General features: G+C 31.9%; 1 protein-coding gene across 1 annotated transcript; it reads right to left on the bottom strand.

Annotated features, from left to right (window-relative positions):
* Nucleotides 1–109: 109 nt before the first annotated feature.
* Nucleotides 110–26,944, bottom strand: LOC145286267 (elongation factor Ts, mitochondrial-like). The gene is made up of 6 exons (XM_080135102.1): nucleotides 26,810–26,944; nucleotides 19,183–19,373; nucleotides 12,894–13,022; nucleotides 10,708–10,815; nucleotides 6,904–7,081; nucleotides 110–517 (listed from the first exon to the last, which is right to left on the bottom strand). Exons 2-6 carry the CDS (start codon nucleotides 19,354–19,356, stop codon nucleotides 156–158), a joined length of 951 nt encoding a protein of 316 aa, XP_079991228.1. The 5' UTR covers nucleotides 19,357–19,373; nucleotides 26,810–26,944; the 3' UTR covers nucleotides 110–155.
* Between the last annotated feature and the right edge of the window lie 721 nt (nucleotides 26,945–27,665).

Here is a 27,665-nt window from a genome sequence, read left to right as displayed (position 1 = left end):
AGATACACTTCGAGAAAGTCGGAGATCACATTATCAAAAACATGAGAATAACATCCGAGCTGATAACAGTAATCTAATTACCACAAATATTATTGTATAAAAAAAGCTCTTTCATTTTATGAATATTTTATTTTTATCAAAGACTTACAATCATATCAAGCTCTACTAACAGCTGTGGCTGCCGGCACTTGCTCCCCTTCTTCTGCCAGCTCCTCTCCACACTCGAACCGCATGAAATCAGCAACTGTAATTGAATTCTCTGTGATGTACTGACCAGCGGTTTTAGTGTCGTCCATTAAAAACTCTTGGAAAATAAGACATTTCTCGTCATCTTTGTTTGAAGAAGGATTATCCTGTTCTGGGTCTCCGATCTTTAAAGGCTTCATTCCTACAACATGTTGTGAAAGGCGCTGGCCGATTTCAGTCATGCTCTGTGGGTCAATATCAACACCATTTGGAAGCACACTGACTAGGGCAGCAAATTTACCAACAGAACAATCACCAACTTTTCCTAGACCTGTCAAATAAAATCATAATTTTTTAAATATACACGCACACATATATATATATTCAAAACAACATATTAGTAATATATACATGGAGAAAAACACAATATTAAAAACACATTTTACAAAGTTGTTACATGATCATGATAATGTTTTGGTCAGTTAGTTATAAATAACCAACAACCTCATCAGCCAACTCAAAGTTCGGTCTTTTAAAAATTTTAGTACTCAAATAGACAGAAAAAAAACAAATTACATAAATATTGTAATTTAGAAAAGATCATGTGGTTACATATGAAAAAGAAAAGAACAGATAAAAAGGTGGAGAAGAAGAAAAGGAAGGGAGGAAAGGAAAAGAGAAAGAGTATGAATCATACACAAAAACTACCACACAGTTAAGTGCACGCCCGTGGAATTCTCTTCCGCTTGCCTGTTTCCCACCTGACTACAACTTGGACGTCTTCAAGTCCAACAAAAACAAATTCCTGATTAATTGCCCCCTTAAGTAAAACGCTTTATCAAATCTCCAATACCAACTATTACTACGATATTACCCCATCGATTATTGTACACAAAATAACCCTTATCCCCGAGTGGCTTACAGGCCTTGATAAGTGGTGATCCCCATGTAAAAAAAAAAAAAAAAAAAAATCACAATGTTACTGACATCTATTTTACATGTTACTTTATTAAAGAAGGCGGATAGGGGTTTCTTTAGTAATGAAGGGTGGTGTTTGTACGGTTTACCTTTTTTGGCATTAAATATTCAATCCGCCATATTTAATATTTACTTTTTACAATTAACATAAGAAAAATATTAAGCGCTTAATTTCTTTCAAAGAATATAAAAAAAGTTAATTTAAACTTTTTAAATTAATATAACTATTGATTAAAAGTTAATTTATATTAAATTTGGTTTAAAATAATAATGTTGGCATAATAAGTAATAATAAAAACAGACTTGTGAGTTAAGGTGATAAACATTAAAATAATAAAATATATATTTCTATAACAATGATATCTATAAATATAAAAGCAAAAATGCATGTATGTATGTACGTGCGTGCATTCACTTTTTCTGTGTGTCTACAAAAGGCTTCTTTCAGAGAAGCGGTCGGTCGGTTCACAACTTTTTAAAACTTTTTATATCACATATAAATGGCAATATCTCACAGTTAACAACGAAACTCGCCTGTCTATTTAATTTGCTCGATTTCGGGAAGATAAATATTTAATATTTGTCGCTCGCCGCATGTGGGTTAGTCTTTTTCCTATAACATCTTGGAGGTGGAAAAAAAAAGCGTTCAGCAGTAAATGAATACTATCCTGCAGTCAAACTCATTAAAACGGGCACCTGCTAAATCTAACTAATCAAATAAATTCAAACGTGTTTCCGTTAGCATCTCGCGGTGGGGCAATGGTTAACATCGCACTTTTTTTTCACACATTAATTTACAACTTTGCCTCAACAGTTCAGGTTCGATCCTCATACTTACTTTTTTTTTTAACCCCCCCCCCCAAACACCCGGGCAACGCCGGGTACCCCTCGCTAGTAATATATAAACTGCTGTCTGTTGGTTTGTCTGTCTCCATATTTTCAAACTCTATCTCCTCCTAAACTAAAAGTCGCAGAGCGGCGCTAAGGGCCTCAAATGATTGGATTTTTTACAAGCCGTCGTTTTATGGGTCTTTAGCTGGTTAAAATAGTTCAAAAATGGGTCAAAATTGAAAAAACATTGTTAAACATGTTGTACATTCATTTTAGTTTATTTTTCATTTTTAATCACTTTATATGCACGTCATGTTCATACAGTGGTAACGTCACCAGTTTTGAATGCTACAGTTTTGGTTTCGATTCTAGCTGATGGCACCTAAATACTTTCTTTTTTTTTACTTTTGAAATCACAATTCTATAATAATATACGAAATCTGGACACATTAAAATATCATATTTATGCATATTTTACGCCCAGGCAAAACAACCCTCCCCCTCCGCTAATATATTAATAATTTGCTAACATAATAGTGAATAGTCATAAAGTGGATATTTTTTCTAAAGTAAAACAAAGAAATTATATTATATGAAAATTACATTGAGTTAAAACATAAAAATATAAAAGGTAGTAAAAAAAAAACACGTATCTAAGAAATAAGAAAATAATAGAAATAATAAAAAATGATAAACCAGTAAAATGATAGAGATACACTCTTTAACCCTTATCCTCGAGTGGCCTCTAGGCCCTGATATATGGTGACTCCTATGTAAAAAAAAAAAAAAAGAATTAAAAAGCTTAGGTAATGAGAAAATAAAGAAAATAATTAAGTGACGAGGGATATGGAAGCTAGGTGTATAAAAACAGTATACCGATTTGATGGAGATTTGGTGCTTAAAAAAAAGGGTTAGAAAAATAGTGGTTCTAAAAATGAATTCATTTTTTTTTCGCTCCATCATCCGGCATCTTTGAATCGATCTGTCACATCCACCATTTGAAAAGGGGAATTATTTTCCCGAAATATAATGGATATTGTCACAGACATAGCAATTAAGACATTTGTACTTAATACAATTGAATAAATATATGTATATATAAACATATATGTATGTACTTATTGATTTGTAAATCGCCACTGGTTTTCATCTTCTCTCATCAACACCAACTATATCTCATTGCTTGCATTGTGATAGCCTTATAAATCTCTACTACATACCTATCCCACACAATGCTTCCAGCAAACTACGTATCAATTCTAAAATATATATATCATATAATTATATTTTAAAAAATAATATATATGCCGCTTCCCATTTAAGGGGGTACCAAATTGGTCAAAGGGAAAATTATTCGCAACTCGCATTTAGGTAAAAATGTAATTTCCTATGAATAATTGAATTCATTCAAAAAGTATCACTAACAAAAACAAATAAAAAAATAAAAACATCTACATAAAAACGCGATACATTTAGTAGTCAGGCGAGGCAGCCGCATGGTAGAGGTTTAGGCTTCTTATCATGGGGTCCCAATTTCAAGTCTCGCTAGATTCAGCCACTTTGATGAGTCGTAGACGACGAAACACGTGTCAGTGGATAATTATATTTTAAAAAATGATATATATGCTGCTCCCCATTTAAGAGGGTACCAAATTGGTCAAAGGGAAAATTATTCCCAACTCGCAACTTAGGTAAAAATGCAATTTCGTATGAATAATTGAATTCATTCAAAAAGTATCACTAACAAAAATAAATAAAAACATATATATATATATATATATATATATATATATATATAGCCATTAATATATATAAAAAGATATGATGCATGCAATTCATATTCTTCCGTCCTGGACCAAGTCAGCCCTCCTTAGTCAAGCTGGTCTATCAGAGTTCTCTCCAACAAATCATATTGATGCCAGGTTTAGTGCAGACACCTGATTGCCATAAAACATAACAGCTGGGAGTTGTGGCATGCTCCTATAATCCAACTACTTGGAGGCTTGTTCGTGTGACCGATTTAAGTTCGGGAACCCTGCAATCGGGTGTTCGCTCTGGTTTTGCCAATGCAAAACCAGTGTATTTATGCCAGTAACATAAAAATCTTGCGCTCTGATGATGATGAGGTAGAGTTTTGTAGCCAATTCATTCAATTCCAGCAGGATTGGTTTAGCAACGTGTGGTTGGGCATTGTCATGGAGGAGAATTGGGCCTTTTATCGTGACGAATGCCGAGTGTTGTAGTCGAAGTTTCTGGTGTATTTCATCCATGTATTGACAGTACTTCACCACCGTAATGGTTTCGCCTGCATTCGAAAAACTAATGGATGAGACCGGTCGCAGACCACCAAACAATCAGCATAACCTTCTTTTGGTGCAACTCTGGCTTCGAGAAGTGTCGAGGAGCTTCATCAGCTTCTAACCACTGAACTGAGTGTCACCGGTTGTAAAGAACCCACTTTTAATCGCAAATCACAACCCAGTCAAGAAACGGGTCGTTCTTGTTGCATAAAAGAAGGGAAGATGATACTTCATAGCGGCGTTTCTTTTGGCTGTTGTTCAATTCATTAGGTGCTCATTTATTAAGCGTTTTTGTCATTTCAATCTCTCTCAAGTAGTCGGAAATCATTGTATGCATTACGTCTTAATTCAGAAACAAGTTCTCGAACAGTTGTGCATGGATTGGCTTCGACTAAGGCTCTTAATTGATCGTTGTCAGCATCTGATGGCCGACCATTATGCTCATCATCTTCAGGACTCTCGTTGCTGCTACATAATTTTTTAAATTACCATTGTGCTATGCATTAAGTAGTGCTTCCTGGGCCAAACATTTCGTTGATATCGTGAGCTGTTTCCGCAGCTTTTCGGCCTAGCTTGAATTAAATAGAGCAAAAAACGCTCTTTACATAAAGTAAAGGTATTATAACGAAAACTTATTTAAAAATACATCATTTGAAATCTAAATTTAAAATTTTGCAATAACTTCCATGTCCAACTTATAAATATATATATATATATATATATATATATATATATATATCCTAGAAACCTAATGTAAACAGACTTTATGTGTTAGATTAAACTGGATAAAATATCTGACAGTTTATAAATGATATTAAAAAGAAAACCAATTCCAACTGTCAAACCTTTATTGATTCATAATAGGCAACATTTTGGTCACTATTTTTATTAAGAAAACATTACTTTGAGTTATTAAGGAGGAGGAGGAATAATAATAAAAATAATAAAAATAAAATAAAAATAATAATAAAAATGATAATAATAATAAAAATAATAATAAACAACATTACTTTAAATTATTAAGAAGAAGGAGGAGGAGGAATATTAATAATAAAAATAATAATAATAATAATAATAAAAATATTAATAATAAACAATAATAATAAACAACTTGTGTTTTCATTCTCTCATGGTTTTACATTTTAGGAACAATTTTTTTGCCCTGAGGAATGTTTCATTAATCGAAATATCACCCTCTCCACCAATTTACATAACACTTTTTCCCCACTTTATCTAAATATTCACAATAAAAAACATACGAGAATAAATTACAACCAAAAGGATATATTTTATCTTAACACTAATCTTTTATGCAACATGTGACTTAAAATGTGTGGGAGAGAACGTCATTTTATTTATACTGTTACTGGCCAGCCAGGTTATAGGAGTACTGTATGGTGGTGAACAGTGGGCCAACTGGCTCCATTTGGTGCAGTTATGGGTGAGTGCCTGGGATGCATAAGGAGATAGAGGTAGTATCTTTGCCATCTAGCTGTGGCACTCTACTTTAGCACAAGCCTAGGTAGGATGGACGTACATCACCGTTTCTCACCCAATTTCCTAAATCTCTCACATGTGACTCCTAATTTCCGATGCATCTAACCTAGGTCATTAAAGATGATTCAGTTTGATGGATGTCAAATCTAACCTTCTCTAACCATGCTAAATCGACGATGGGAAACCCAAAATGCTTATATAACTTCTATTTCTAAAAACTACCTATATAGCATTTAAGCTGGGATTCCCAATACTACAACATAAATCTCGCAAATTTGAATTATTGAGTTATCTCCCTTTGTGTGTGTGTTTTTAAAATTATGAACAAAATAGCCAGTTTCTGTTACTCATAAAATTTGATTTTTTTTTATATACAAATAAAACTACTTGACCAATTATTTTTTTTTTTGGACCCGTGTTCACCTTTGCCAAGGCATATTGCCACATGGACATAAAGGCCTACTATTTGAGACTATATGAAAGATTAACAAGATGTTAGTTTATGTTACATTTAAACTTCTGAATATCAGTAGTTTGGAAGTAGGTAACAGGCAGGGAATTACAAAATTTAGCACAGAGATGCAACATTGCCTGAAAAGTATGGGGGCTAGCTCAGCTGAGTATTTCTTAATTAGTATAACAGGGATGAGATCAGGCTCATATAATTTTTGGAATATGATATTTGTGTTTCGTCATGGATACATACATCATACAGATTTTTCTTTATTTTTGTTTTTCAATACAGGGGGATTTCTACACAAAAACTGATTTTGTATAACAAACTGTGATTCACAAGAAAAAGCATTTTGATACCTTTAAATTGTCGAATGACAGTATGTTTCTAACATCTTTATAAAGCTAGCAGAGTTTGAAATAAGTGCTTGTAGGTGTCAGAAATGGGGTACCAGACAGCCTTTACCCTGCAGCAAGTTAGTGTGTGGCAGAAATGCGCCAAGTGACTATACTAGCTTATCTGATTTGTCCTCAGGATAACCACAGTTAACAAATAAAGAATAAATTCCATTAAAAATAATAGAAAAGAAAAAGGAAAAAAGTAATCAATATTTTATTTACTAAAAATTAAAACAAAAAAAAGGATTGTCTTACATACCTTGCATGGAATGTACATAAGATCCAATCACTCCACTTGGGGATGATGTTTGTAAGAAAGCCGCTCGTCGAAGGGCTATGTTTTCTCCAATGTTACCAACTTGTTGTGCCACCAGGTCACCGAGGGTTTGTTGGCCTGCAACGCTAATCTTATTTACTTCCTCTTTCTTCAGTAAAACCTACATTACAGTATAAATAGGTATTACAAACCAGCCTAGAGTTTAGTTTATAAAAATGGGTAACTATAGTGAAATTCCCTTCAGTTTCAACTGGTGATAACTAAGGTTATGACAACAGCATATTCTTTTCACTGTTTTGACTCTCGAGTATATATCCGACACAATTAGACACAATTAATCAACTGAGAACTACATCACTCTACATAGAAACATATAAGATATCAATAGATATATACCTGAGAAACAGAACAAGGAAAAGAATATGCTGTTGTCATAGCCCTAGTGATAACTCATTCAAAATTTACGAAACACAAGTGAAAATCACATTCCAACTAAAAACTCTTTGATATACTTATGTATCATGCACAAAAAATACAGAAAAATTGAGTAGAATTTTAAAGATAAAAATCAGTTTTCATATTTTGCCGATCCTACATTCATTATTACTTGGTTAAATCAGAGACTGATTTATCTCCCCCTGCTACACGGGATTTCTGGCCTTATCAATAGCAGATCTGCAAAAAATGATAAAACTGATTTTGGTTATAGTCAGCTAACGTACTTCCTAACTTCTGGCATAAGCACTGAGAAGGCAAATTAGTTCCTTCACTTTTTTCTCTTACGCCTATATCTCCCTGCGCATATACTTTTTTTTTTTTTTTTTTACATTTTTCTGATCTTTTCTTTTTTATTTAATAATCATTGCAAAGTTGTTGGGGTTTTTTTTCGGTCATATTTTAATTAAGAATTATTGGAAGTAGTTTTATTTTTCTTAAAGAATTATTGAAAACACTTTTAAAACTATTTTGGGAATATTATGTATTGGATACGTTTTTTTATGATGTTTGAAATTTTGATTTCAATAATTTCATTTGTTATTTCGATTTCAATAAATTTATTTTATACTTTCATAAACATATATTTATTATATAAATTCAACTAAAAAAACTTATAAAAATTCAAAAAAAATTATTTTTATAATTTCATATAAAAATTTCAAATAAAATAAAAACTACTTTTTTAAATTTTGTTATTAAAAGTGCAAATAAAGATTAATTTTGTCAATTTTTATTGTATACTTTTAATAGTATCCTTTTCTTATATTTTATTTAAATAAATCACTTCACAATAGAAATACTGACGAACAATAAAAGTGAAGGAACTGATTTGCCTTGTCATCACTTATAGTAGTGCTACGCCGGAAGTTAGAAAGTTCATTAGCTGACTTTAACCCTGATTTTTATTTTTTTATCAAAATTCTACTCAATAATATTTCCTAATTTTTGGTGTAGTTACCTATTTTTACCTGATACGTAAGTATATCAAAGAGTTTTCCTGTTAATTTATTTAAAATTGTGATTTTAAATAGTGCCCATACTGTATAAGCACTTTTTTCTCTTTATGAATGTAAAATTCCTTTTATGTCAATAATAAATTTTTTTTAATAGGTTACTTTAATTTAAAAAAACATTTTCAGTAAAAGGTGATTTAGTTTTTTATGTTGGTGTTTTTCAATTTAATACACATAATATTGTGCGTCTCTAAGGAACGAAAACAGTCTCTTAGAGAAAAGTTGGCCTTCAAAGAGAAAATTTAAATTAAAAAATTTTGTGAATTAAATTTTTGTCCTATTATTCAATCGTGTTTCCTTTTGATTATAATGGTCCAAATCAGAGTTGCTTTATTGATTTAATATTAAAAGAAAATTTTAGTTTGATTTCTATGTGCTATGAATCATATTATGAAGGGCCAATGTGTTAGCTGTTGAATTGAATCTTATATGAACAGTCAAAGGTCTGGACTTCCATTTTATTTTTGTACATTTTTTTTCAAGATGTCATACCATTTTTGTCCCATGTTTAGATTGACTAATAATTATTGTTTCCATGAATAATAATTTTCATTTTCAACAAAATGAGGTTAATTTGAAACCTGCAATTTTAGTTATAGCCTGTTAAATTTGGATTTTTTGGACTACTGTTCTTCTTGAATGTTATTTTCACAACGTTTCGGTTGATGTAACCTCCGACCTTCTTCAGGTATAACCTGTCAAATTTGAGAATCTTGAACTCAGGAATCTTGATGTTAAACTCAATAATCTGTACAAAATTTTGAATGAATTCATGGGGATAGCATGCACTCGTTCCATCAGTCATGAGTGAGAAGAAGTTTTACATAATTTGCAACTGTAATTTTGGGTTGCCTGCACTAAATTCTAGAGTACAAAAGGTCACTTATTTTAATGGTACAACTTGTTTCTTTGTAGTTCAACTTTTTTTTCTTTTTAGCTAAAAAAGTAAGACATATTGCTTTTGGAATGACCCTCGTATATGTTTCTTTAGAGAGGGATAAAAGTAATTAAAAGAAACAGTTTGTACTTGTATTCTTGAATATCACAAAATTGTTGCATGTTTTTAAATTGAAAGAAAAATATCCTGCAATAATTTTTATTAAACGACTTCAGTTATACTTGCAGGAGTGTGGACCAATATGGCCCTTGTGGAACTGAGTTTGACCTGTCTGAAATAAAGGGTACAGTTTGAAGTTTCATCCAGATTTCTAAGCCTGACAAAGATTTGAATTCAACAGAATGCAGCTGAAGAGGGTCAGTTTAACACTTGTGTCTTTTTTTTGTTTTTTCTGGAAATTATTTCCAACAAGACGAGAAGCCATTTGATATAAAAGGCTAACTAAAACAAAAGATGAATATTGCAAAAATAGGAGATGCCAAAAAGATCAAGGTTATAGGTAGATATTAACTTGCTGCCCACTTCAACAAGAGATGACACAAGGTTGGAAAGTGATGATTTCCAGTCAGTGTCTCTAAAGGAGGAGCACTCTGCCCTAGCAAAAATTGCCTGTGCATCCCCACTGACATTCCCTGGTAAGGCACCTCAGACAACAAGCAATAAACTTGCCCCACCCGAATGCCGGGTGACAAGATTTGAGAAGGTGAATCTCCTATGTAATAACCAGGTGGTGTACTTCAGTCCGACAATGAGTCGCATGAATGTCCCATCACTTGTCAGTCTGATTTTCAAGAATAGGTTCTTGCCTGATACTTTCTACCCAAGTCTCCAAGCAACCGAAGCAACAAAGAGACCAACCTTGCAACATTCAAAAGAATTTTATGGAGAAGAATTTTATGAGAGGTATTGGGAAACAATTAGCAGGAAGAGAGTTCCACAAGTCTGCAGTTTTTGGAAAGAAACTTCTGGAATGGGAAGCACAAGTACAATGAGATATCAAAATAGTGAATTGATGAAGACCACTAGACTAATGAGTTAAATGAGCTGGAACAAAGGAAGCAGGGAATACATCAGACAATTCTGAAGTTTGTTTCGTATGCTGGCATATATTGAACAGCTTTTAGAAATAGACTTCAAAACTAACCTATCTTTGTCCAGGTCTTTATTTATCCCTCTTTATCTCAAGTCCATCCCTATCATTTCTTATGTTTTCCTTGATCTCCATCTATGAACTAAACCTCCTATCTGAAGTCCCACATCTATAAGAACTCTCATTCATTCAATGTGGTGATACCATTAACATCTGGCCTGCACATATTTCTCTATACTGTGCAGATTAAAGAAAAAAAAAGAAGCAGTTTAAAAAATTAAACCTACCTTTGCTTCCGAACAATCTGTGAAATACTGCTCGCATGATACTGCCAGTTTCTGTACAAGTTCACGGAAATTTTGATTACGAGCCACAAAGTCAGTTTCACAATTTATCTGGAAAGAAAAAAAAATAGTGCTTGTTTACATTGGTAATCGTTTAAACCAACGCATTTCAGGTGAAAAATTTATTAAATTCTTATGTGTGATCGTGAAATTAGTATAAATTCCAAAAATTATGAAAAATGACCCAGGAAAAGATGTGCTGGCAAAAAAGTCATCCTCAATTAGAGGTTTTTAGATGCTTATTACAAGGGGCATTCACTTGTGATCCTATCAACATTCCTCCCACCCCCACAAATGTTTAAAAAAAAAAAAAAAAAAAAAAAAAAAAAAAAAGAAAGAAATATAACAAAAAAGAAAGTTTTAAATGTTAAAAAGTAAAAAAGAGAGAAAAAAATATAACAAAAGAAAAATTTATTAGCAAAACAAAGATACAAGATATTTTACATCTAGAATTAAAGTAGGATTGTTAATGGAATTAAAGTAGGATTGTGCCACTGATTGAGTCAATGGAGATCAATATGTTTAGAGTTAGCTTATGGGTAGGTTTAGGAAGGGCAATGAGTTTAATGATAATTAGGAATAGCTTATGGGCAATGTTAGGTTTGTGACAATTAAAGACATTGTCCAGTTTGCGACAGTTGGCAGCTTGGAGGTTTCCCAAGAGAGATCAGAGAGATTGAAGCCGAACAAGAGTAGGAAAAAAAAACAAAAAATCATTGAAGACCGACACAAACAGAAATATATTTTCGGTAAGATTTTCAAAGTTATGTTTATTTAGAGAAAAACTGATCCGAAGAGAAAATCTTATAGAGTGCCAATATGCCTTGTTTATTTAGCAAGACAGTTTTCGCTAATCTATATAAAGAGAATGCAGCACGCACGCATACAGACACATGGCATGTGTCGGGCACTTTGTTCATTTAGCAAGACATAGGTTTTGCTAATAGTAGAGTATTAGTAGCATGGAATAGGACAGATAAAGAGAATGATGCAGACACAGAGAATCTGTGCGCTTTCTTTCTTTAGTGATAGCGTTATTGGGAATGTTAATGTAACAATGAAGTTGTTAAGCTACCAACTGATGTTAATGTTAATTTCATGCTAACACGTTTTGCATAACAAATCGGAAGAGATAACTGATGGCAGTGATTTTCTAAAGGAATAGAATGAGGTGACCATACTGAATGTATCGAATAAGCATTCTTTAGTGTTCAGTAATTGCAAAACATGGAATGACGGATTATGTGTATTTAGCCAATCAAAGTGAAACTTACAAGGAGCGTTCAGTAGTTAGGGAGGTAATGAGGTATGTGTGAGTGCTGGAAGCAGGTAATGGCGAAACAAAATCATGGTGTAGCATGCTAAGCATAGACCATGAAATAATAGCTCCAGTGATGACTGGGGTAGTGAAAGTAGAAAATAGTTAGTGGGTAAGTTGTGCTGCTACTACCTGCAAGAATGTTGAAATTGGGAGAGTGAATCAGAGAAAAATCGTAGCAATGTATGAATCGTAATTAAAACAAATGATTATTAGTGGAAAACATGCATGAAATACATGTAGATAGTGTGGCCATTTTGGATTAATGTCTGGCCCTAGTGTTCCTTTTGCTATGATGTTTCATTGTAGATGGGAATAATTGCTCCTATTTTATTGATATAGAAAAGAAGATATATATGTATACATACATTAAACTTTTTAGCCCATTTAAAAACAGGCAAAAATTATAACCCATTGACTTAGAATGAGTGCATTATGCCAAATTGATGATTGAATGTGGTTAAATCTGTACTCATATTTTGCACTAAATTCTAATCCTATTAATCCCAAACTGTGCATTTTCCAAGAAAAAATGGAAAAAACAAAGAAAGAAAAATATAAGATGGTTAAACTTTGCCAAGTTATATTTTAAATTTTTATTTCTTGAATCAATGAAAGAGAAGAAATCTGTAGAAAACCATCTTAAAAATTATGTAAACAAAGAAAATCATAGTTTCTTAACAAGTTCTCAAATTGTAGGTTGATTTTTTTGTTTATGATACATTTCAATAATAAAAAAAAGTTTTTTATTGGTATTGCATTACTTTTATTTTTAGTTTTTTTTCTGGCAAGAGTAGACAAATTTTCTTACTTCTACCATGGTTGCCTTATTTCCTCCAGACATCACAGCAACCAAACCTTGCGACATTGGTCTTCCTTGTAACTTACTCGCCTTCTGCCAGCCCTCTTTTTGGGCTTGTTCTCGTAGCCATTCTTCTGCCTGAGAAAAAAAAAAGTTATATGATTTGATAAAAGAATATAGATATCAGGATTCATACAGATTTTAGTGTCCATTTTCAAGAACTTTTCAAAGTTTTTCAAAACTTTCTCCAGACAAAATTCAAGTTTTCAAAACAAAATTTGATATTTGTTTTACAATCCATAGCAATAAAAAAAAAAAAAAAAAAAAAAAAAATCAAATATACAACAAATAAATGTTATCATAGCCAATAAAAGTTGCTTTGCAACCTACCCGCATCATTTTTTGGTGTTTTTAAGTAGTTTTAAATGCTTTTTATTTCATCTTAAATATTAACTCTCTTTAGAACTTTTAAATATTCAACCAAGATAGCTATCTTCTTGTCCATTTTTTACAGCCTGGCCAGTCTCATTTTAGGTCATAACAATTTTGAGCGGGGAAGGGGGGGGGGCGTCATTGAAGAATTACGTCCGTAGAATGGAAAAAAATTTTTTAGAGGAGGTGGGGTCATTTATTGAAAACTAGACCCCCCCCCCTCCAACAATGAAGTTACATTCCTTTATAACTACCTCAGGTAGTTTTGTTATAGTGGAACATAACTCTTGCATCCACAATACTACTATGCGATTATAAAACAATGTATTTTGATTTTATTTTTCATATTTTAAAAATATTTTAATAGTATTTTTATTAATGCTCAAGAAATAATTTAATAGGATTTATTTTGATTTTATATTTAATATTTTGACACAAATTTTTACTGTACATAAAGAATACAATTTTCAAGGTATTTCAAGACAGTTTCCATATTTTCAATGATTTTCAAAGCTAAAAGTCAAAATTCAAGGTCTTTTCAAGTCCGTGCAAATCCTATATATACATATATATATATATATATATATATATATTGTTGTGTTTGGAAAAATCGTGATGTCAGGATTATTGAACGACAGAACAAGTAGGCAAGCTCATTTTATTTTTAAACACAATTTATTTGTGGCAGAAACATTAAATCAATTACAGATAATATTAAATGTTTGCCATGTTGCTTTTCTCCCCTTAGAATTCTCTAGTCTTTTCAAAGATCTATAAGGGTCGATAACTCTTACTTTCTTTATTTGAGTTGTCCATTCTTTTATTGCTATAACATACATACATTATATATATATATATATACACACACACACACACACACACATATAGTAATCTATGATGTATAACGATACATCTAAAAGGCTCCCAAAATTCATACTAGAAGGATCCGTGGCATAGTGATAAAATTCAGTTATAATTTACACTCTTCTGGAAGTTAAAGGTTCAATCCTCAGTGTAACTGACACTCAAAATACAATGTGAATTACTTAAGACTTCTACTCAGTCATTGCTGACGGAACGAGAGCATGCTATTCCCGTGGATTAAATAGATGGTTCCGTTTGAAAATTCTGTGCAGATTTCTGAGTTCGACAAGATACATCTAAAGGTCAGAGATTACATCAACCAAAACATTGTGTAAATAACACTCAAGATGAGGACAGTAGACCAAATAATCCAAATAATATGAATGAGTTGATAAAAACAATATAAACTGAAAATGATTCATATATTCATTGATGTTTTTTTATCTTTAAAAATGTTCTTAATATCGATGAACATGTGTTCTTCAGAATTTACATAATTTTTTAGATGAGGATTGATAATTTGTATTATTTAGATTACTGTTCTCCGCTTAAGTGTTATTCTCACAACGTTTTGGCAGATGTAATCTCCGACCTTCTTTAGGTGTGTCATAACAATGGCTCTTGTTGGTGAATGGTGAAAAGGATATTTTTATTCTTTTTCCCAAACAATACATATCATCCATCTTCATCTCAAAAATTCAGATACAAATTAATGCAAAAAATGGAAACGACTCAACACTCTTACCATTTCATAAAGACATCACATTTTAAATTCTAATGACTAGTCTAATGGAAAAAAGTACAAAATACATTCTTTCAACCATTCACCAATAAGAGCCATTGTAAATATACACCAGAAGAAGGTTGAAGGTTATATCAACTGAAACATTGTAAGAATATCACCCAAAATGAGACCAGTAGTCCGAACAATCCAAATACTATATATGATCAATATCAAATCTCCAAAATTAAAAAAAAATTCTTCAGAATTGTTTCATTTATTCCCTGCTTCCTTTGTTCCAGTTCGTTTGACTCATTAGTCTAGTGGTCTTCATAAATTCACTATTTTGTTACCAATTCCAGTAGGTGCTTTCCAAAAACTACAAGAAACTCTCTTCTTCCTGATGTTTTCCTTCTACTTATAGCTTTGGTTTGGTCTTTTAAAGGTTAAGGTCAATATTGTTTCTGCGATGATCATATCTTTCTGTTTAGCTCCTTTTATTTTGTCTGGAGTGATTTCTATACAAAAGTTTTAAATAAATTTTTTTTTTTTTTTTACAGTTTTTTGTTGAATTATTAATTTTTGGAGGTGAAAACTTAGCCAAACAACTGGTGTCATATAGGAAACTAGAATATCAATCCCAGGAGAGGTAGGATAAATTCCCTAAACAGAACAGTTTTGCACCACTTTTATGCCTCCTTATAAAGATTAAAATCAAGATATAATGATATTGAACTTTATGTATATAATCATTATTCCAATTGTGATCAATTCCATAACATGATCTTTTATTTATATATATATATATATTTTTTTTTTTATTACCGTTTTATCTGTTTGGTTACATAGGTTTTGGATGTTGGACCATGTTTACGATCCAACAGCCTCGTCAGACCTTACAGAAATTTAAATAAAACCCATATTTGCTCTGCAATAGTATTGAGCACTCTCTTCAGGTTTTTACTAATTAACAGTTTTACTAAATATATATATACTAGCAAAAGTACCTGTCGTTGACTGGGTTCAAAAACAGTCTACAGAAAATGGACTCTGATTTATAAAAGTATGATAGGTTATGAAAAGGAAGGGTTGTAAAGAGATAGCTTTGAATTTGGGGGTATCAAAACCAAAGCAAAATATGATGAAAGTAAAAATAAAATAGATAAACCCCATAATTTATTATACCATACCTGTTCACACTGAAACACTTATCACAATATTCTGTGGATCTATTTTAAAAAAAACCTTGTTCAACTTTGTGACATATTTCCATTCTATGGAGGTCAGGTGCGAACGAACACATCATAATTTTATTATACCATATTTCATCAAACTGAAACATAATTATCAAAGTATACTTACGCAGATAGATATGAAAAGTCTTTATTAAAGTTTGTGCCTATTTCCATTCTTTGGAGGCCAGGCGCGAACGCAGACCCCACAATTTTATTATACCGTCCCTATTTAAGTTAAAACATACTTATCAAAGTATTCTTATGTACATCTATATCAAAAACACTTGTAAACGTTTTTTTTTTTTTAATTTTTAAAATTTTTTATTTTCATACTTTGTGGACCAGGTGCAAACCCCACAATTTTAATGAACCACCGTTCTGCCAGATCAAACATACCCATTCCTGTGTCTCGATACATCTTCCATCATTATATGTAATCAGTTTTTTAAAATACTCAACCATATAGGAGCCTATTCGTGACAGGACACACACACACACACACACACATTCAGCTTTATATTATATATATATATATCCAAATAGTGTAATGATGAAAAGTGCTGACTGCAGTCTAGGTGGTTGAGTTTCAATCCTGCCTTGGGGTAGCTGCTAGTCTAGCTACACTGATGAGCTGTGATACAGCAAAACAGTACTGCATGTGGATGACTATCTATCTATCTATCTCTCTATATATATATGATTTATTTAAATAGAGATGTACGAATTTGAGTGCTTCAAATCAGTGGCCATGTGTCAAACTGGGAGGAAGTTTTTTTTAGAAAACATTTGAGTGACACAATTGTGACAAAGTGTAACGAATGCAACCTGGACACCAAGTCGGAACAAAACACATGAACATAGACATTCTCTGTATAAACAAATAACTTGAACAGGAGAGATTGAAGACAATGAAATTTTTTTTTTTTTTTTTTTTTTTTTTTTTTTTTTTTTTTTTTTTTACAAAATACACTTAAATGTCCTCTCCCAGTCTGTATAAACAACTCGGTGAGTAGCATATCGTTGTCACGCCTGAACATGCATTCTGAAAAAGCTATCAATCTAACAACCGGAAGTGGTGAATGTAAGTTTAATCATTATTTTTCATAAAATATAGACTCATCTAAACAGCAATATTACTTTGTGCCTTTTGGCTGAGGACAAAGTGTATATTTTTTTATTTTACTTTGTGTTTTCCCCATTCCATACTAGAACAAAATTATTGTTTAATAAAATACTATTCATTTATATCTATTAAAAAAAAAAATTTTTTTTAAATAAAAAATCGATTTGGGGATCTTAAGTAGGTCGACCCCTGGTGTAAATGTGGTATTATGGTGATAGAGGATTCTAGCTAAAAAAAGTGGTATAAAAATCTTAGGTAAAGTGATAAGGATGACCACAGACCCCTCACCCCACACTTTTGAATGGTCTTGTACCTTATTTTATTGCTCATTGTAAATTTTCGGAAATAAATACATTTTACAAAGTGTAGTATCTGTTCTAATGCTACACTTAATCTATTCTTTCCTTGATCAATTAAAATAAAGTTCTGCTAGACTGAGGCAATTTTTATTTTGGTTGCAATTCAGAGTGCTTTTTTTGGAAGAGCTGGACTTTTTCCACATCAAAAACTTTAACTCCTATAATTGCTTCATGAATGTTTCACGATAAAATTAACATTTTCAGTTTTCAGAGAGAACTGCTGTCATGAGAGAAAAGGAAGGCAAGGCAAGACCTTGTGTTTAACTTTGACTTCATGAGATGGCAAGTAAACAGGAACATATTAGACTAAAATCCAGTTACAGTTCAAGTGTTAGATACTGGTTTCATATGTTGTGAGTGAAATTATTAACTCAAACTTTGTATCAAGAAAATAAACTGATATCTTTCCTTCAAAACGCAGCTGATCTGACTTTGAAACAACTGTCAACGAGATCGAATGTACCATATTTTCTTCTAAGGACCACCATTGCCAGACTTAGCAACACCAACAAAAAGGTAAAAAAGAAAAAAAAATATTACAAAGTCTTCTTTGATGAGGGTAAATGCCACTAAAGTGTTAGAAAAATTTATTTTATATATATATAAATTAAAAAAAATTAGATGTCTGTGTGAAAATATTTAACCGATAAACTCTTAAACTACTGATCATATAACACTGAAATCAACAGGAAATATTAATCATACACCATGGATGGTTTATAACGAGTAAAATATTTGAATGGATGAATAGCGTGTGCAGAAATATATTGGCAAGTTGAAATGTGAAATGTTCATTTCAACTTGCCGACATATTTATATTATCTTTATGCTTTCACAAATTCAATCATAGTTTGAAGTGATCTAATTTAAAATCTTTCTTATCTATCTGTCGGATTAGCTCAAATGGTAGGGAACACTGTTGGAGTGCTAAATGTTTTGGTTTTGATTCTAGCTGATGGCATCAAAGTCAATTTTTTTTTTATCAGTACAATATAAAAATAAATTGGCTCTGTAACAAAAAATACACAACCTGCAGGGATTAAATATATTTAAGCATATTTTACAACCAGGCAAAGTCGGGTCCCCACCCTCTTGCTAGTAATTTATAGAAACGATTTTTCATTTAATAAAAAAAAAATTATACAGCAGTACTTGGTTTACTAAACTTTTCAAATTAAACCGTACGAAATAATGCTTCCAAAAGATGTGACAAACTGGTTCCATTCAATTTTCACAATTATACAAAACACATTGGATTTGAATTTGAAACAATCATTGAAACGAGATGTACACTTTTTCTCTTCTGGTATATCATCACGCCTTGACTTAGCAACATCAACCCAAAAAAAATTTTAAATAATAAAAAATGACAAAGTCTTTGATAAGGGTTAATGTCACTGAAAAAAAAAAATTAACAAACAATGATCTTTTCAATAAAAAATTAAATACAGCATTATTTGATTTCCTAAAATGTTCAAATTTAACCATGCAAAATAATGTTTTCAAAAGATTTGACTAACTCCTAATATATTTGTTTTAAAAAACGTCAACAAAATAAACTCACCTGCTTTATGTCATTATTAAATTGTTGTAGGGCTTTCTTACAGTTCAGAAAGGTGAAACCAGTTTTTTTCCGAAGCTCACTCAGAAGCTTCTTATCGACTGCGGGAGACGAGGATGAGCAGAAATGCACGCATGTGTGAAATGGGCGTATATTACTCAGGAGGCGAAACATCATCGATGTGAAACTAATAGCTGAAGAATTTGAAAAAAAAAGAAGAAAACGAATTAAAATGTCTGATGACAATATAATTCTGCGACACCCTTTCATCTTTTAATAAGCGAAAGGCAATTTGACACCAAAATACATCAAAGTAGTCTGTTGTAGTGAAAATAGAACTGTTTTCTTAGCTTTTTTTTTTTTTTTTTTTAAAACTCAAGACAAGACATATTGCCACTTGGACATAAGGAGCTACTATTTGGGATCATGTCTAACAGGGCACTGTAGGGAGTTGAATAGCAAAATGTTTATTCACATTAAAATTAACCAATCTCGTAAAATCATACAGACTCCAAATATTGAGTTTTGCAAAAAGAGAAAACCGAGGAGGTCAACTCATAATAAAGGGAGGTAAATATTTTCTGAAATCTTGGGCCAATTTAGCAAAACTCAATTTTTGCTAATTGTCTTCGAAAACTGTTTTCATTAATAATTAATTTTCTACTAGTGATGGAACGATTCCAATATTTTTCTCAATTCTGATACAATTACCAATTCTGCACTACATTCCCCGATTCCAATTCTTTATAAATCTCTAAATATTTAACAATAGTGTTGTTATTTATTCCCAAATGACATAAAGACACGTTAAATGTGTAGATATTATCTCAAACATAAAAATATACTGGGAGGAGTGTGATTAGTAGATTTTAGTTTTACTGGTAGTTTAAAATCAGTAAATATTTATTATTTTACCATTACTACCAGCAGTAGCAGGTTTTGCTTTAAATAATATAAATTAAAAAAAAAGACAATTTAAAGAATCGTTTTTGGCATTGGAAAATAGGCACAAATTTTGCAAATTCCAATATCCCTAAAAATTCTGATTTTTACTGATTCTGATTAATCATCCCAAAACTATTTTCAACTATCGTTTTTTGTAATTTTCAGATATGTACATTTCTGCAACATGACATTTATGTAGATACCATTGGTTTTACCTGAAATTCAATACTTTTGATTTCTGAATTTTGCTACCATAATGAAGAAGTACCTCAGGTTTTTCAGGACCATTCTTAGTGTACCTAAATTATTTGTATTACAGCAATTTTTATATTTACTTAGCTTTTTCAATTATCTGTATTTATTAAATTCTTTCTTTCAGTTTTCTGTATTTATATAAATTCTTTCTTTCAGTTTTCTGTATTTATAAAAAGATTTTCTATCAGTTTTTTGTATTTATAAAATTCTTTCAGTTTTCTGTATTTATAAAATTCTTTCAGTTTTCTGTATTTATAAAATTCTTTCAGTTTTCTGTATTTATAAAATTCTTTCTTTCAGTTTTCTGTATTTATAAAATTTTTTCTTTCAGTTTTCTGTATTTATAAAATTTTTTCTTTCAGTTTTCTGTATTTATAAAATTTTTTCTTTCAGTTTTCTGTATTTATAAAATTCTTTCTTTCCGTTTTCTGTATTTATAAAATTCTTTCTTTCAGTTTTCAGTATTTATAAAATTCTTTCTTTCAGTTTTCTGTATTTATAAAATTCTTTCTTTCAGTTTTCTGTATTTATAAAATTCTTTCTTTTAGTTTTCTGTATTTATAAAATTCTTTCTTTTAGTTTTCTGTATTTATAAAATTCTTTCTTTTAGTTTTCTGTATTTATAAAATTCTTTCTTTTAGTTTTTTGTATTTATTCAAAAGCCAAGAAATTATTTAATACTAGCAAAGATATCTGCGCTTTGTACGGAACTTTGCTCTATGCTTGGTACCTGCTTAGTGGGCACTTCTGCAATAAATGGATGTCATAAGAGCAACTATTGCTTAAAGTGTTTCAAAAAATTTTTTTAACTACTTAAGAATCATGATTGGGGGTCAGATTTTGACATTCAAATCTTGACCTATGTTAGGGACCACTATTATGCCAAATTTCATCAAGATTGGTTGAGAGGTAGGGGTAGAAGAGGGTGATCTGATTTAAATTCACAAAGAAGTTGGCCAGCACAAAGGTGGTGGCCCGCGGGATGGTGGCTAAACCTAATGTGGTGTGCACCATCGCTAGGCGGGGATTTTATGAAGATTTACACCAAATATGACTTTGACTTGACTGTGTGCACTATTCCTAGGTGGGGGTTCATCATCATACCAGGTTTGGTCATGATTGGTCCAGTGGTGTGGGCTGTAAGAGAGTTGTACACAGACACACACATGATTGCTACTACTTTATATATAGAAGGTCAAACATTCTGTCGAGCCGATGAAGCTTTGGTTCTCATCAGGCCCAGTTTCACAATGCACAGAGCAACAGGTGGCTAGTCTAGAGTTTACACAAAGGATTGTGTGTCATGAAGACCAAGCTCCCTCACTGTTGGTTATCCATACGTTATTTGCACGTTGTGCGACTGGTACTGAAGATAAACAAGAGCATCCTTGGTCTGAACAGATATGGGACTTTTTTTAGGAATTTCTTGCCTTTCATAAAGTGGTTCTCTTTAGTGTTAGCATTAAGCAGTTGACTCTTCTGATCCTTGTATAAAGTATAGCAAACATCCTTATTCAACACTTTCTATATAGTTATCTCTTTCACTAAGGTTCTCATTTTTTTTTTTTAAGCATTTAAAAGAATTATCCGAACCTTTAATCTGGCACAAATCATCATTATGCATCTATATAATATTCTGCTTCTTCTGTAGTCTGTACATTAAGCTTTGAAAAAGGCCAAATAAAATTTTTGAAGACCAAACTGCTTCAAAAAAAAAAAAAAAAAAAAAAAAAGGTCAAATTCCTGAAATTTGCCTTTAAATAGGTCAATCTGGCAACCCTGGAAAAAATATGAGAGTGAGCTCCCTTTGATCTAGTCTTGTTTTTAAATATCATGATAATAATATATGATCATTGTTGCAATAGTCTTGGATGTGCTGTTGTGAAAAGAAACTCAGGCTCAGTTAAGATGGCTACATGGAGTCATTGTCAAGTCTTTGGTGTGTTACATATTAGAAACCCTATGTCAAAAACAAATAAGTCAGCTAGTGTGAATTTTCACAAAAAGTCACACTGAGTGCATGATAATAACCTAGATCAGTGAAACAGAAACGTTGTGAGGGTTGAATAAAAGATAGGTGACAAAGTAGGGCAATAGATGAAACAATAGACAAAATAAAATGACATCACATTTTCAAGCAGAAAAAAACTAAGGATTTCTGAAAAATCTCTCAGTGGAAGCCATGCGAACAAGACATGTCTCTGATGTATCGTTATTTTCATGGAAAGTGTTCAACTGAGCTTCAATCTATGGTCCCCCCTCGCCAAACTTTCACAAGAAACACTCGTCTAGCTGTAAACACTATCAATAATTTCCCCCACTCTTTATCTGTGCCTAAACCTAAACGTAGATTCCATGAACAAAGCTTCTTTCTTAGAACTGCACGCCTGTGGAATTGTCTTCCGTTTTCCTGCTTTCCGGCTGACTACAATATGGTTTTGTTCAAGTCTAAAGTAAATAAGTTCTTGATGAGCCGTTCCATATAAGTTATTAAATTTACCAAATTTTCATTACTAATGATTACTATATTGACCAACTTCTACTGTACACTCTTTAACCCTTATCCTTGAGTGGCCTCTGGGCCTTGATAATGTGGTGATGCCTTTGTAAAAAAAAAAAAAAAAAAAAAAAAAAAAAGTTATGTAGAAAATAATCTCAACAAACATTACTTATCGATTTGTGTCATCAAACTATGATATGTATCCATCTATGTCACTCATTTCGTTAAGTCAGAAAGTTAAGTTTAAGAAGTTAATAATTAGCTACAATAGCATTAGTCTCTCTCTCGTTCTCTTCAAATAAAACCTTGAAGAAAACTCAGCAAATGTCTCATGTTACTTTCTTCTTGAAAAGAAGCAGAATGCGCATAAAAGACCAGTAAATATAAACACCCACCCGCGTGTATGAAGATTTATTTTGTTATTGAAATGTTACATGTATATTAAGTCGCTGTGTTTAATAGTTTTTGTTACATCTGCCAGGGCTTTTACCGGGTTGTAACATATGCGGAAAATAATGAAGAAAACTATGCATTTAAGTTTTTATATTATTTACTCGTAAACTTTTAGCAGTGAATATTATTGCACTTGTGATTGATTGAAAGAAACAGATGATTCGAGATTTTGCTCAGTCCGAGAGAGATGCACTCTCCCAAGCAGAAACTTCTCACTTTGAGAGGGGTTGGTTCATTGCCAATTGTCAGACATACCTCAACTGGAAAATGCTGACAGGTCTGTTCTTGATTAATTTTGTATGAGGCTAGATATAACCAAGAGTGACTTGGTTAAGATGAAATAAGAAGGCCGCAGTGGCCACACAGTTACAAGGAAGTTTGTCTAGTATGGATATCTCCCTGTGGGTTGAATCCACATTGCCGACATCAATATAACATTCTCAACCCACAGTTGACAACAAAGCACATGAAGTGTAATTCTAGGTGGTTAGGACCTCCACCAAAATTCTGCGACGCAACTCCAGTCGCTCTCACAAAGACAGGGTTTATATGACACTGCGTGCAGTAGTGGATGGTCTCTACTATCCTCTTTCCTCTGCTGAATAGAAAGATCATTCAACTTGGTTGTTTCTTTCTTTTAAATTCACTTGTAAGTATTAACAATAATAATAACCGAAGCTGGTTTTAGTTTTCATATGAAATTAATAATTCACAAAACAGAGAAATAAAAATATTAAGTATGTACAGTTTTTTCACAAAGGAATCAAGATAAAAATGAAATGTTGTTTGCAAGTTTTTTTTTTTGGTGGTTGCAACAGTCGATGAGGGGGGTCTCAATGATATTTTGTTGCAGTGTTTGATGGAAAAGCATAATTTCTCACAAAATTAAACACGCGCTATGAAAAAATATATACAAAGGCAAACAGTGATATTTTGGTGCTCTTTCAATATGAAATCTACTAAATGATTTTGATCTCCGAATCGTCTTGGACAAGTTGCATGATCTACCGACTGGTCTAAAACAAGATTTGGGATCTACAGAATATTTTCAAACAAGATGTGGAATTTCTTTTATGATCTCAAACATGATGTGGGATCTACTAAATGGTTTCAAACACAATATGGAAGCTATCAAATGGTTATAAACATGTTATAGAAAGGCTAAGCATATAAAATCAACAGTAGGTTCTTTGATATGACAGGGGCACATTCAAAATTCATGCTTCTGTTTAGAGCAGAATTGAGCCATTATACTTGACTTTAATTCCATTACTAACAATATTATCTCATTGATTACTGTACACATAATAACCCTTATCCCCGAGTGGCCTCCAGGCCTTGATAAGTGGTGACTCCCATGTAAAAAAAAAAAAAAATTAAGTCATTATATAAAAATAATTTGATAAAATCTACAGCATGTTCTCTACAGTGCAATGTAGACTACAATGTATTGTGGACTAAGTAGCTGCAAGGAGGCATGTGAAGCTTCCTCCCAGTAGACCGTGGTGGATCCCCAACTATAGCAGGCAATTAATTTGATTAAAAAACAGGTAATTTCACCAATTTTGATGACAATAAAATTTGGAAGGGTGAAACATTTATTGATCATTCAATCCCAGGCAATAGATCTCTCTCTGCTGGTCCTATCTAAAAAAAACAGCACAGTCTGCATAAGTACCAAAAACTGAATTTTTGTTTTTTTAATTTAATTATTTTTAGCTTGTAATCATTTATATCGGTTAAAAACAGTCTAAATTAAATTTAAAACGTTGTTTATGACCATTTGATACAATAGAAACAGCCCATTGCTGGAGACCCACAGCCACAAATTCAGAATAGAGGTGTGTGAGTAAGAAATTTCGAGATTACCACACTAACAAGTCGGTAAATAATACATTGGATTAGGGCATGTGTTTTATGACTTATTTTTGTTGAAATCGATTTCAAAATCTGATTTCATCTCCCGGCATCAACGCATTTGCGTCAATATTTGGTTTTTGTTCAGAATTACCCCTATATTAAAAATACAAAAATAAAGAAAAATCTTTTTGATATACATACTCGTAACAAAACGAAAATGTTATATCCCAAAAATCACAAACTGATCAATTAAGAACATCAAATTTTATAAGCATCTGAGAAATCTCGCCCGCTATTTTGAAAAAAAAAAAAATCTAAAAAAAAAAAAAGGGGGGGGGCGGATCGGACCTGTACGAGTGCTTATCCCATAAAAAAAATGCGTTATTTACACCTTTTTAAAAACATTTTCGACGATTATCATTGATTATAGACTTAAGTATAATATGAACAGAAAAAAAAAATTAATAACTTTTAAGGACGTTCACTTTCTCGTTATAACGTTCTACTTCATTGCTACCTGACTTACTGGCCATTTCTTTACCGACATGTCACGTGATTAGAACCCCTTTTAAAAGTCATTAAAAAAATTTTTTTTTCAAAAATTGTTTTTTGCTAATATGATACTTAAGTCTGTAATCTATGATAATCGTCGGAAAAAAAAACTTAAAATAAAAAATTTAAAAAAAAGGGTGAAAAACGCATTTTTAGGGGGTGGCACTCTCGTACAGGTCCGCCAAAAAACACACACAAGGGAGATAATTCGACAATAAATCATACTAGATTTGTTGTGATGCGTACGAATTCCCATTATGCTTTTAAAAATGATTTTCTTTGTAAAAATAAAACTATTTGAACGATTTACATAATTTTGAGGACGTGATATTTTCGTTTCATCACGGGGGGTACGGCGGGTACGCACATCGTGCAGATTTTTCTTTAATTTTGTTTTTTAATAAGGGGAGAGGATTCTTGACAAGAACTCAATATTTCTGAATGGTACCTTGGGTACTAGTGCAGAGAGTGATCCGGACATAAATAATAACGTTATTATTTAAAAAGCCATTCTTAACATGGGGAGGGGAGGGTGTTTTGTACTTATTCTATACTTCAACCTTACAATTGAATAAAAAAAACATCATAAAACTTTAATTAAACTTAGAAATACGATTTAAAAAATAGTGCGGATCACTCTCTGCACTAGCACCGTACGTTGTCACAATCACTCCAAAATTTCAGTGTTAAAAGTTATTAAAAAAAAAAAAAAAGAGCCCTTTCTGCAATGCAATGTTTTTAATTTTCCCTTTCAGCAACTCGAGTTTAACTTTGTGTGGTCGCCTTTAAGCTGTTATTTTACAGAACTGATATGGGGGCTGATAGGTTAACGATTTCAATTCCAGTCAGCTGCAAAGTGATAAGCAAATTGAAAAGATTTGACGACCTTCATCGGCAATCAATAAAAATTTAAACAATTTCCAGATATAAAAGCCATAGCAGAAGGATTATTTTAAAGCTTTTGTTTAAGTCTATTACATTTTAATCATGAATATCTTGTTAAACGACATTATCGATATATATTAATTAGATAAATGTGTACCGGTCCACATCCAATAGACTCACCTTTAAGGTCGGGCCAGAAAATCTCACTTTGGAAGCTTTTTATGCCGGTGTTACGCAGAGTTATGTCCCTTGTAAAAGAAAGTTAACCGCCTTCCGCAAGGTCGGACACGAAATTGATTAGAACTTATAGGGACGTGCATGAAACAATATGGGGTGTTTGTGCAAAATGTTCCCTATATTACAAAAAAGACAAAAAAAAAAAAATCCCCAAAATGAAGAAAAATCTGTATGATGTATATAACCGTAACGAAAAAGAAATATATTCCAAAAATTACGTAAATTAATCAAGTGGTTTTCTTTTTCTTTTTCTTTTTTAAATTTACCGCGACATTTATTATGTTTGTTTCTCTACGAGTATTTTGTTTAATTTACTATTTTTGAGTGATTATCGAGATTCCTTTGATCACCGTCTTATTTTTTCTTGTTCTAACCTAAGATTCGGGACTACTTTGGTCTCAAGCTGAATAAACGCTTTAAAATAAGCACAAAGTTAAACTTATCCAAGTAGGTAGAAGAATATTTATTTGTTATTTGTTTCGCATTTTCATTATTTTTGTATGCTGTAAAAACATTTTTAAAACATATTAGCAGTTTATTTGAAGCTTTTTCTTTTAAATGGTAAAAAAAAAGTTAGGATTATAATGTTAAATTACAATTATATCGTGTTACATATGGGGGGGGGTAAAACTGTGGCGTGCGTTGGAGGTATCTATTGACCACTGTCCATACTGCAAAAGGCCCGAGAATTATTTTTAAGCAATTAATGGAAATTCGTAGACATAAACAACATTAATCTCGCAAGTTTGGATTATTGAATTACCCCCCCCCCTCCATTTTTTTTTTCTTTTTAGATTGC

This window comes from Euprymna scolopes, chromosome 10 (assembly GCF_053919585.1).
Source record: "Euprymna scolopes isolate OS-2025 chromosome 10, ASM5391958v1, whole genome shotgun sequence".
NCBI lineage: Eukaryota > Metazoa > Mollusca > Cephalopoda > Sepiida > Sepiolidae > Euprymna > Euprymna scolopes.
Note: the sequence above shows the minus strand (reverse complement) of the source record. Positions and strands in the feature narration are given on the sequence as shown.

Excerpts from the sequence above, each read along its gene's own strand:
- LOC145286267 (XM_080135102.1), bottom strand. The coding sequence starts at position 19,356 with ATGATGTTTCGCCTCCTGAGTAATATACGCCCATTTCACACATGCGTG. Across the intron at positions 10,816-12,893 it reads ATAAGGCAACCATGGTAGAA|ATAAATTGTGAAACTGACTT; the intron begins GTAAGAAAATTT and ends TTTTCTTTCCAG. Across the intron at positions 7,082-10,707 it reads CAGATTGTTCGGAAGCAAAG|GTTTTACTGAAGAAAGAGGA; the intron begins GTAGGTTTAATT and ends ACTGTAATGTAG.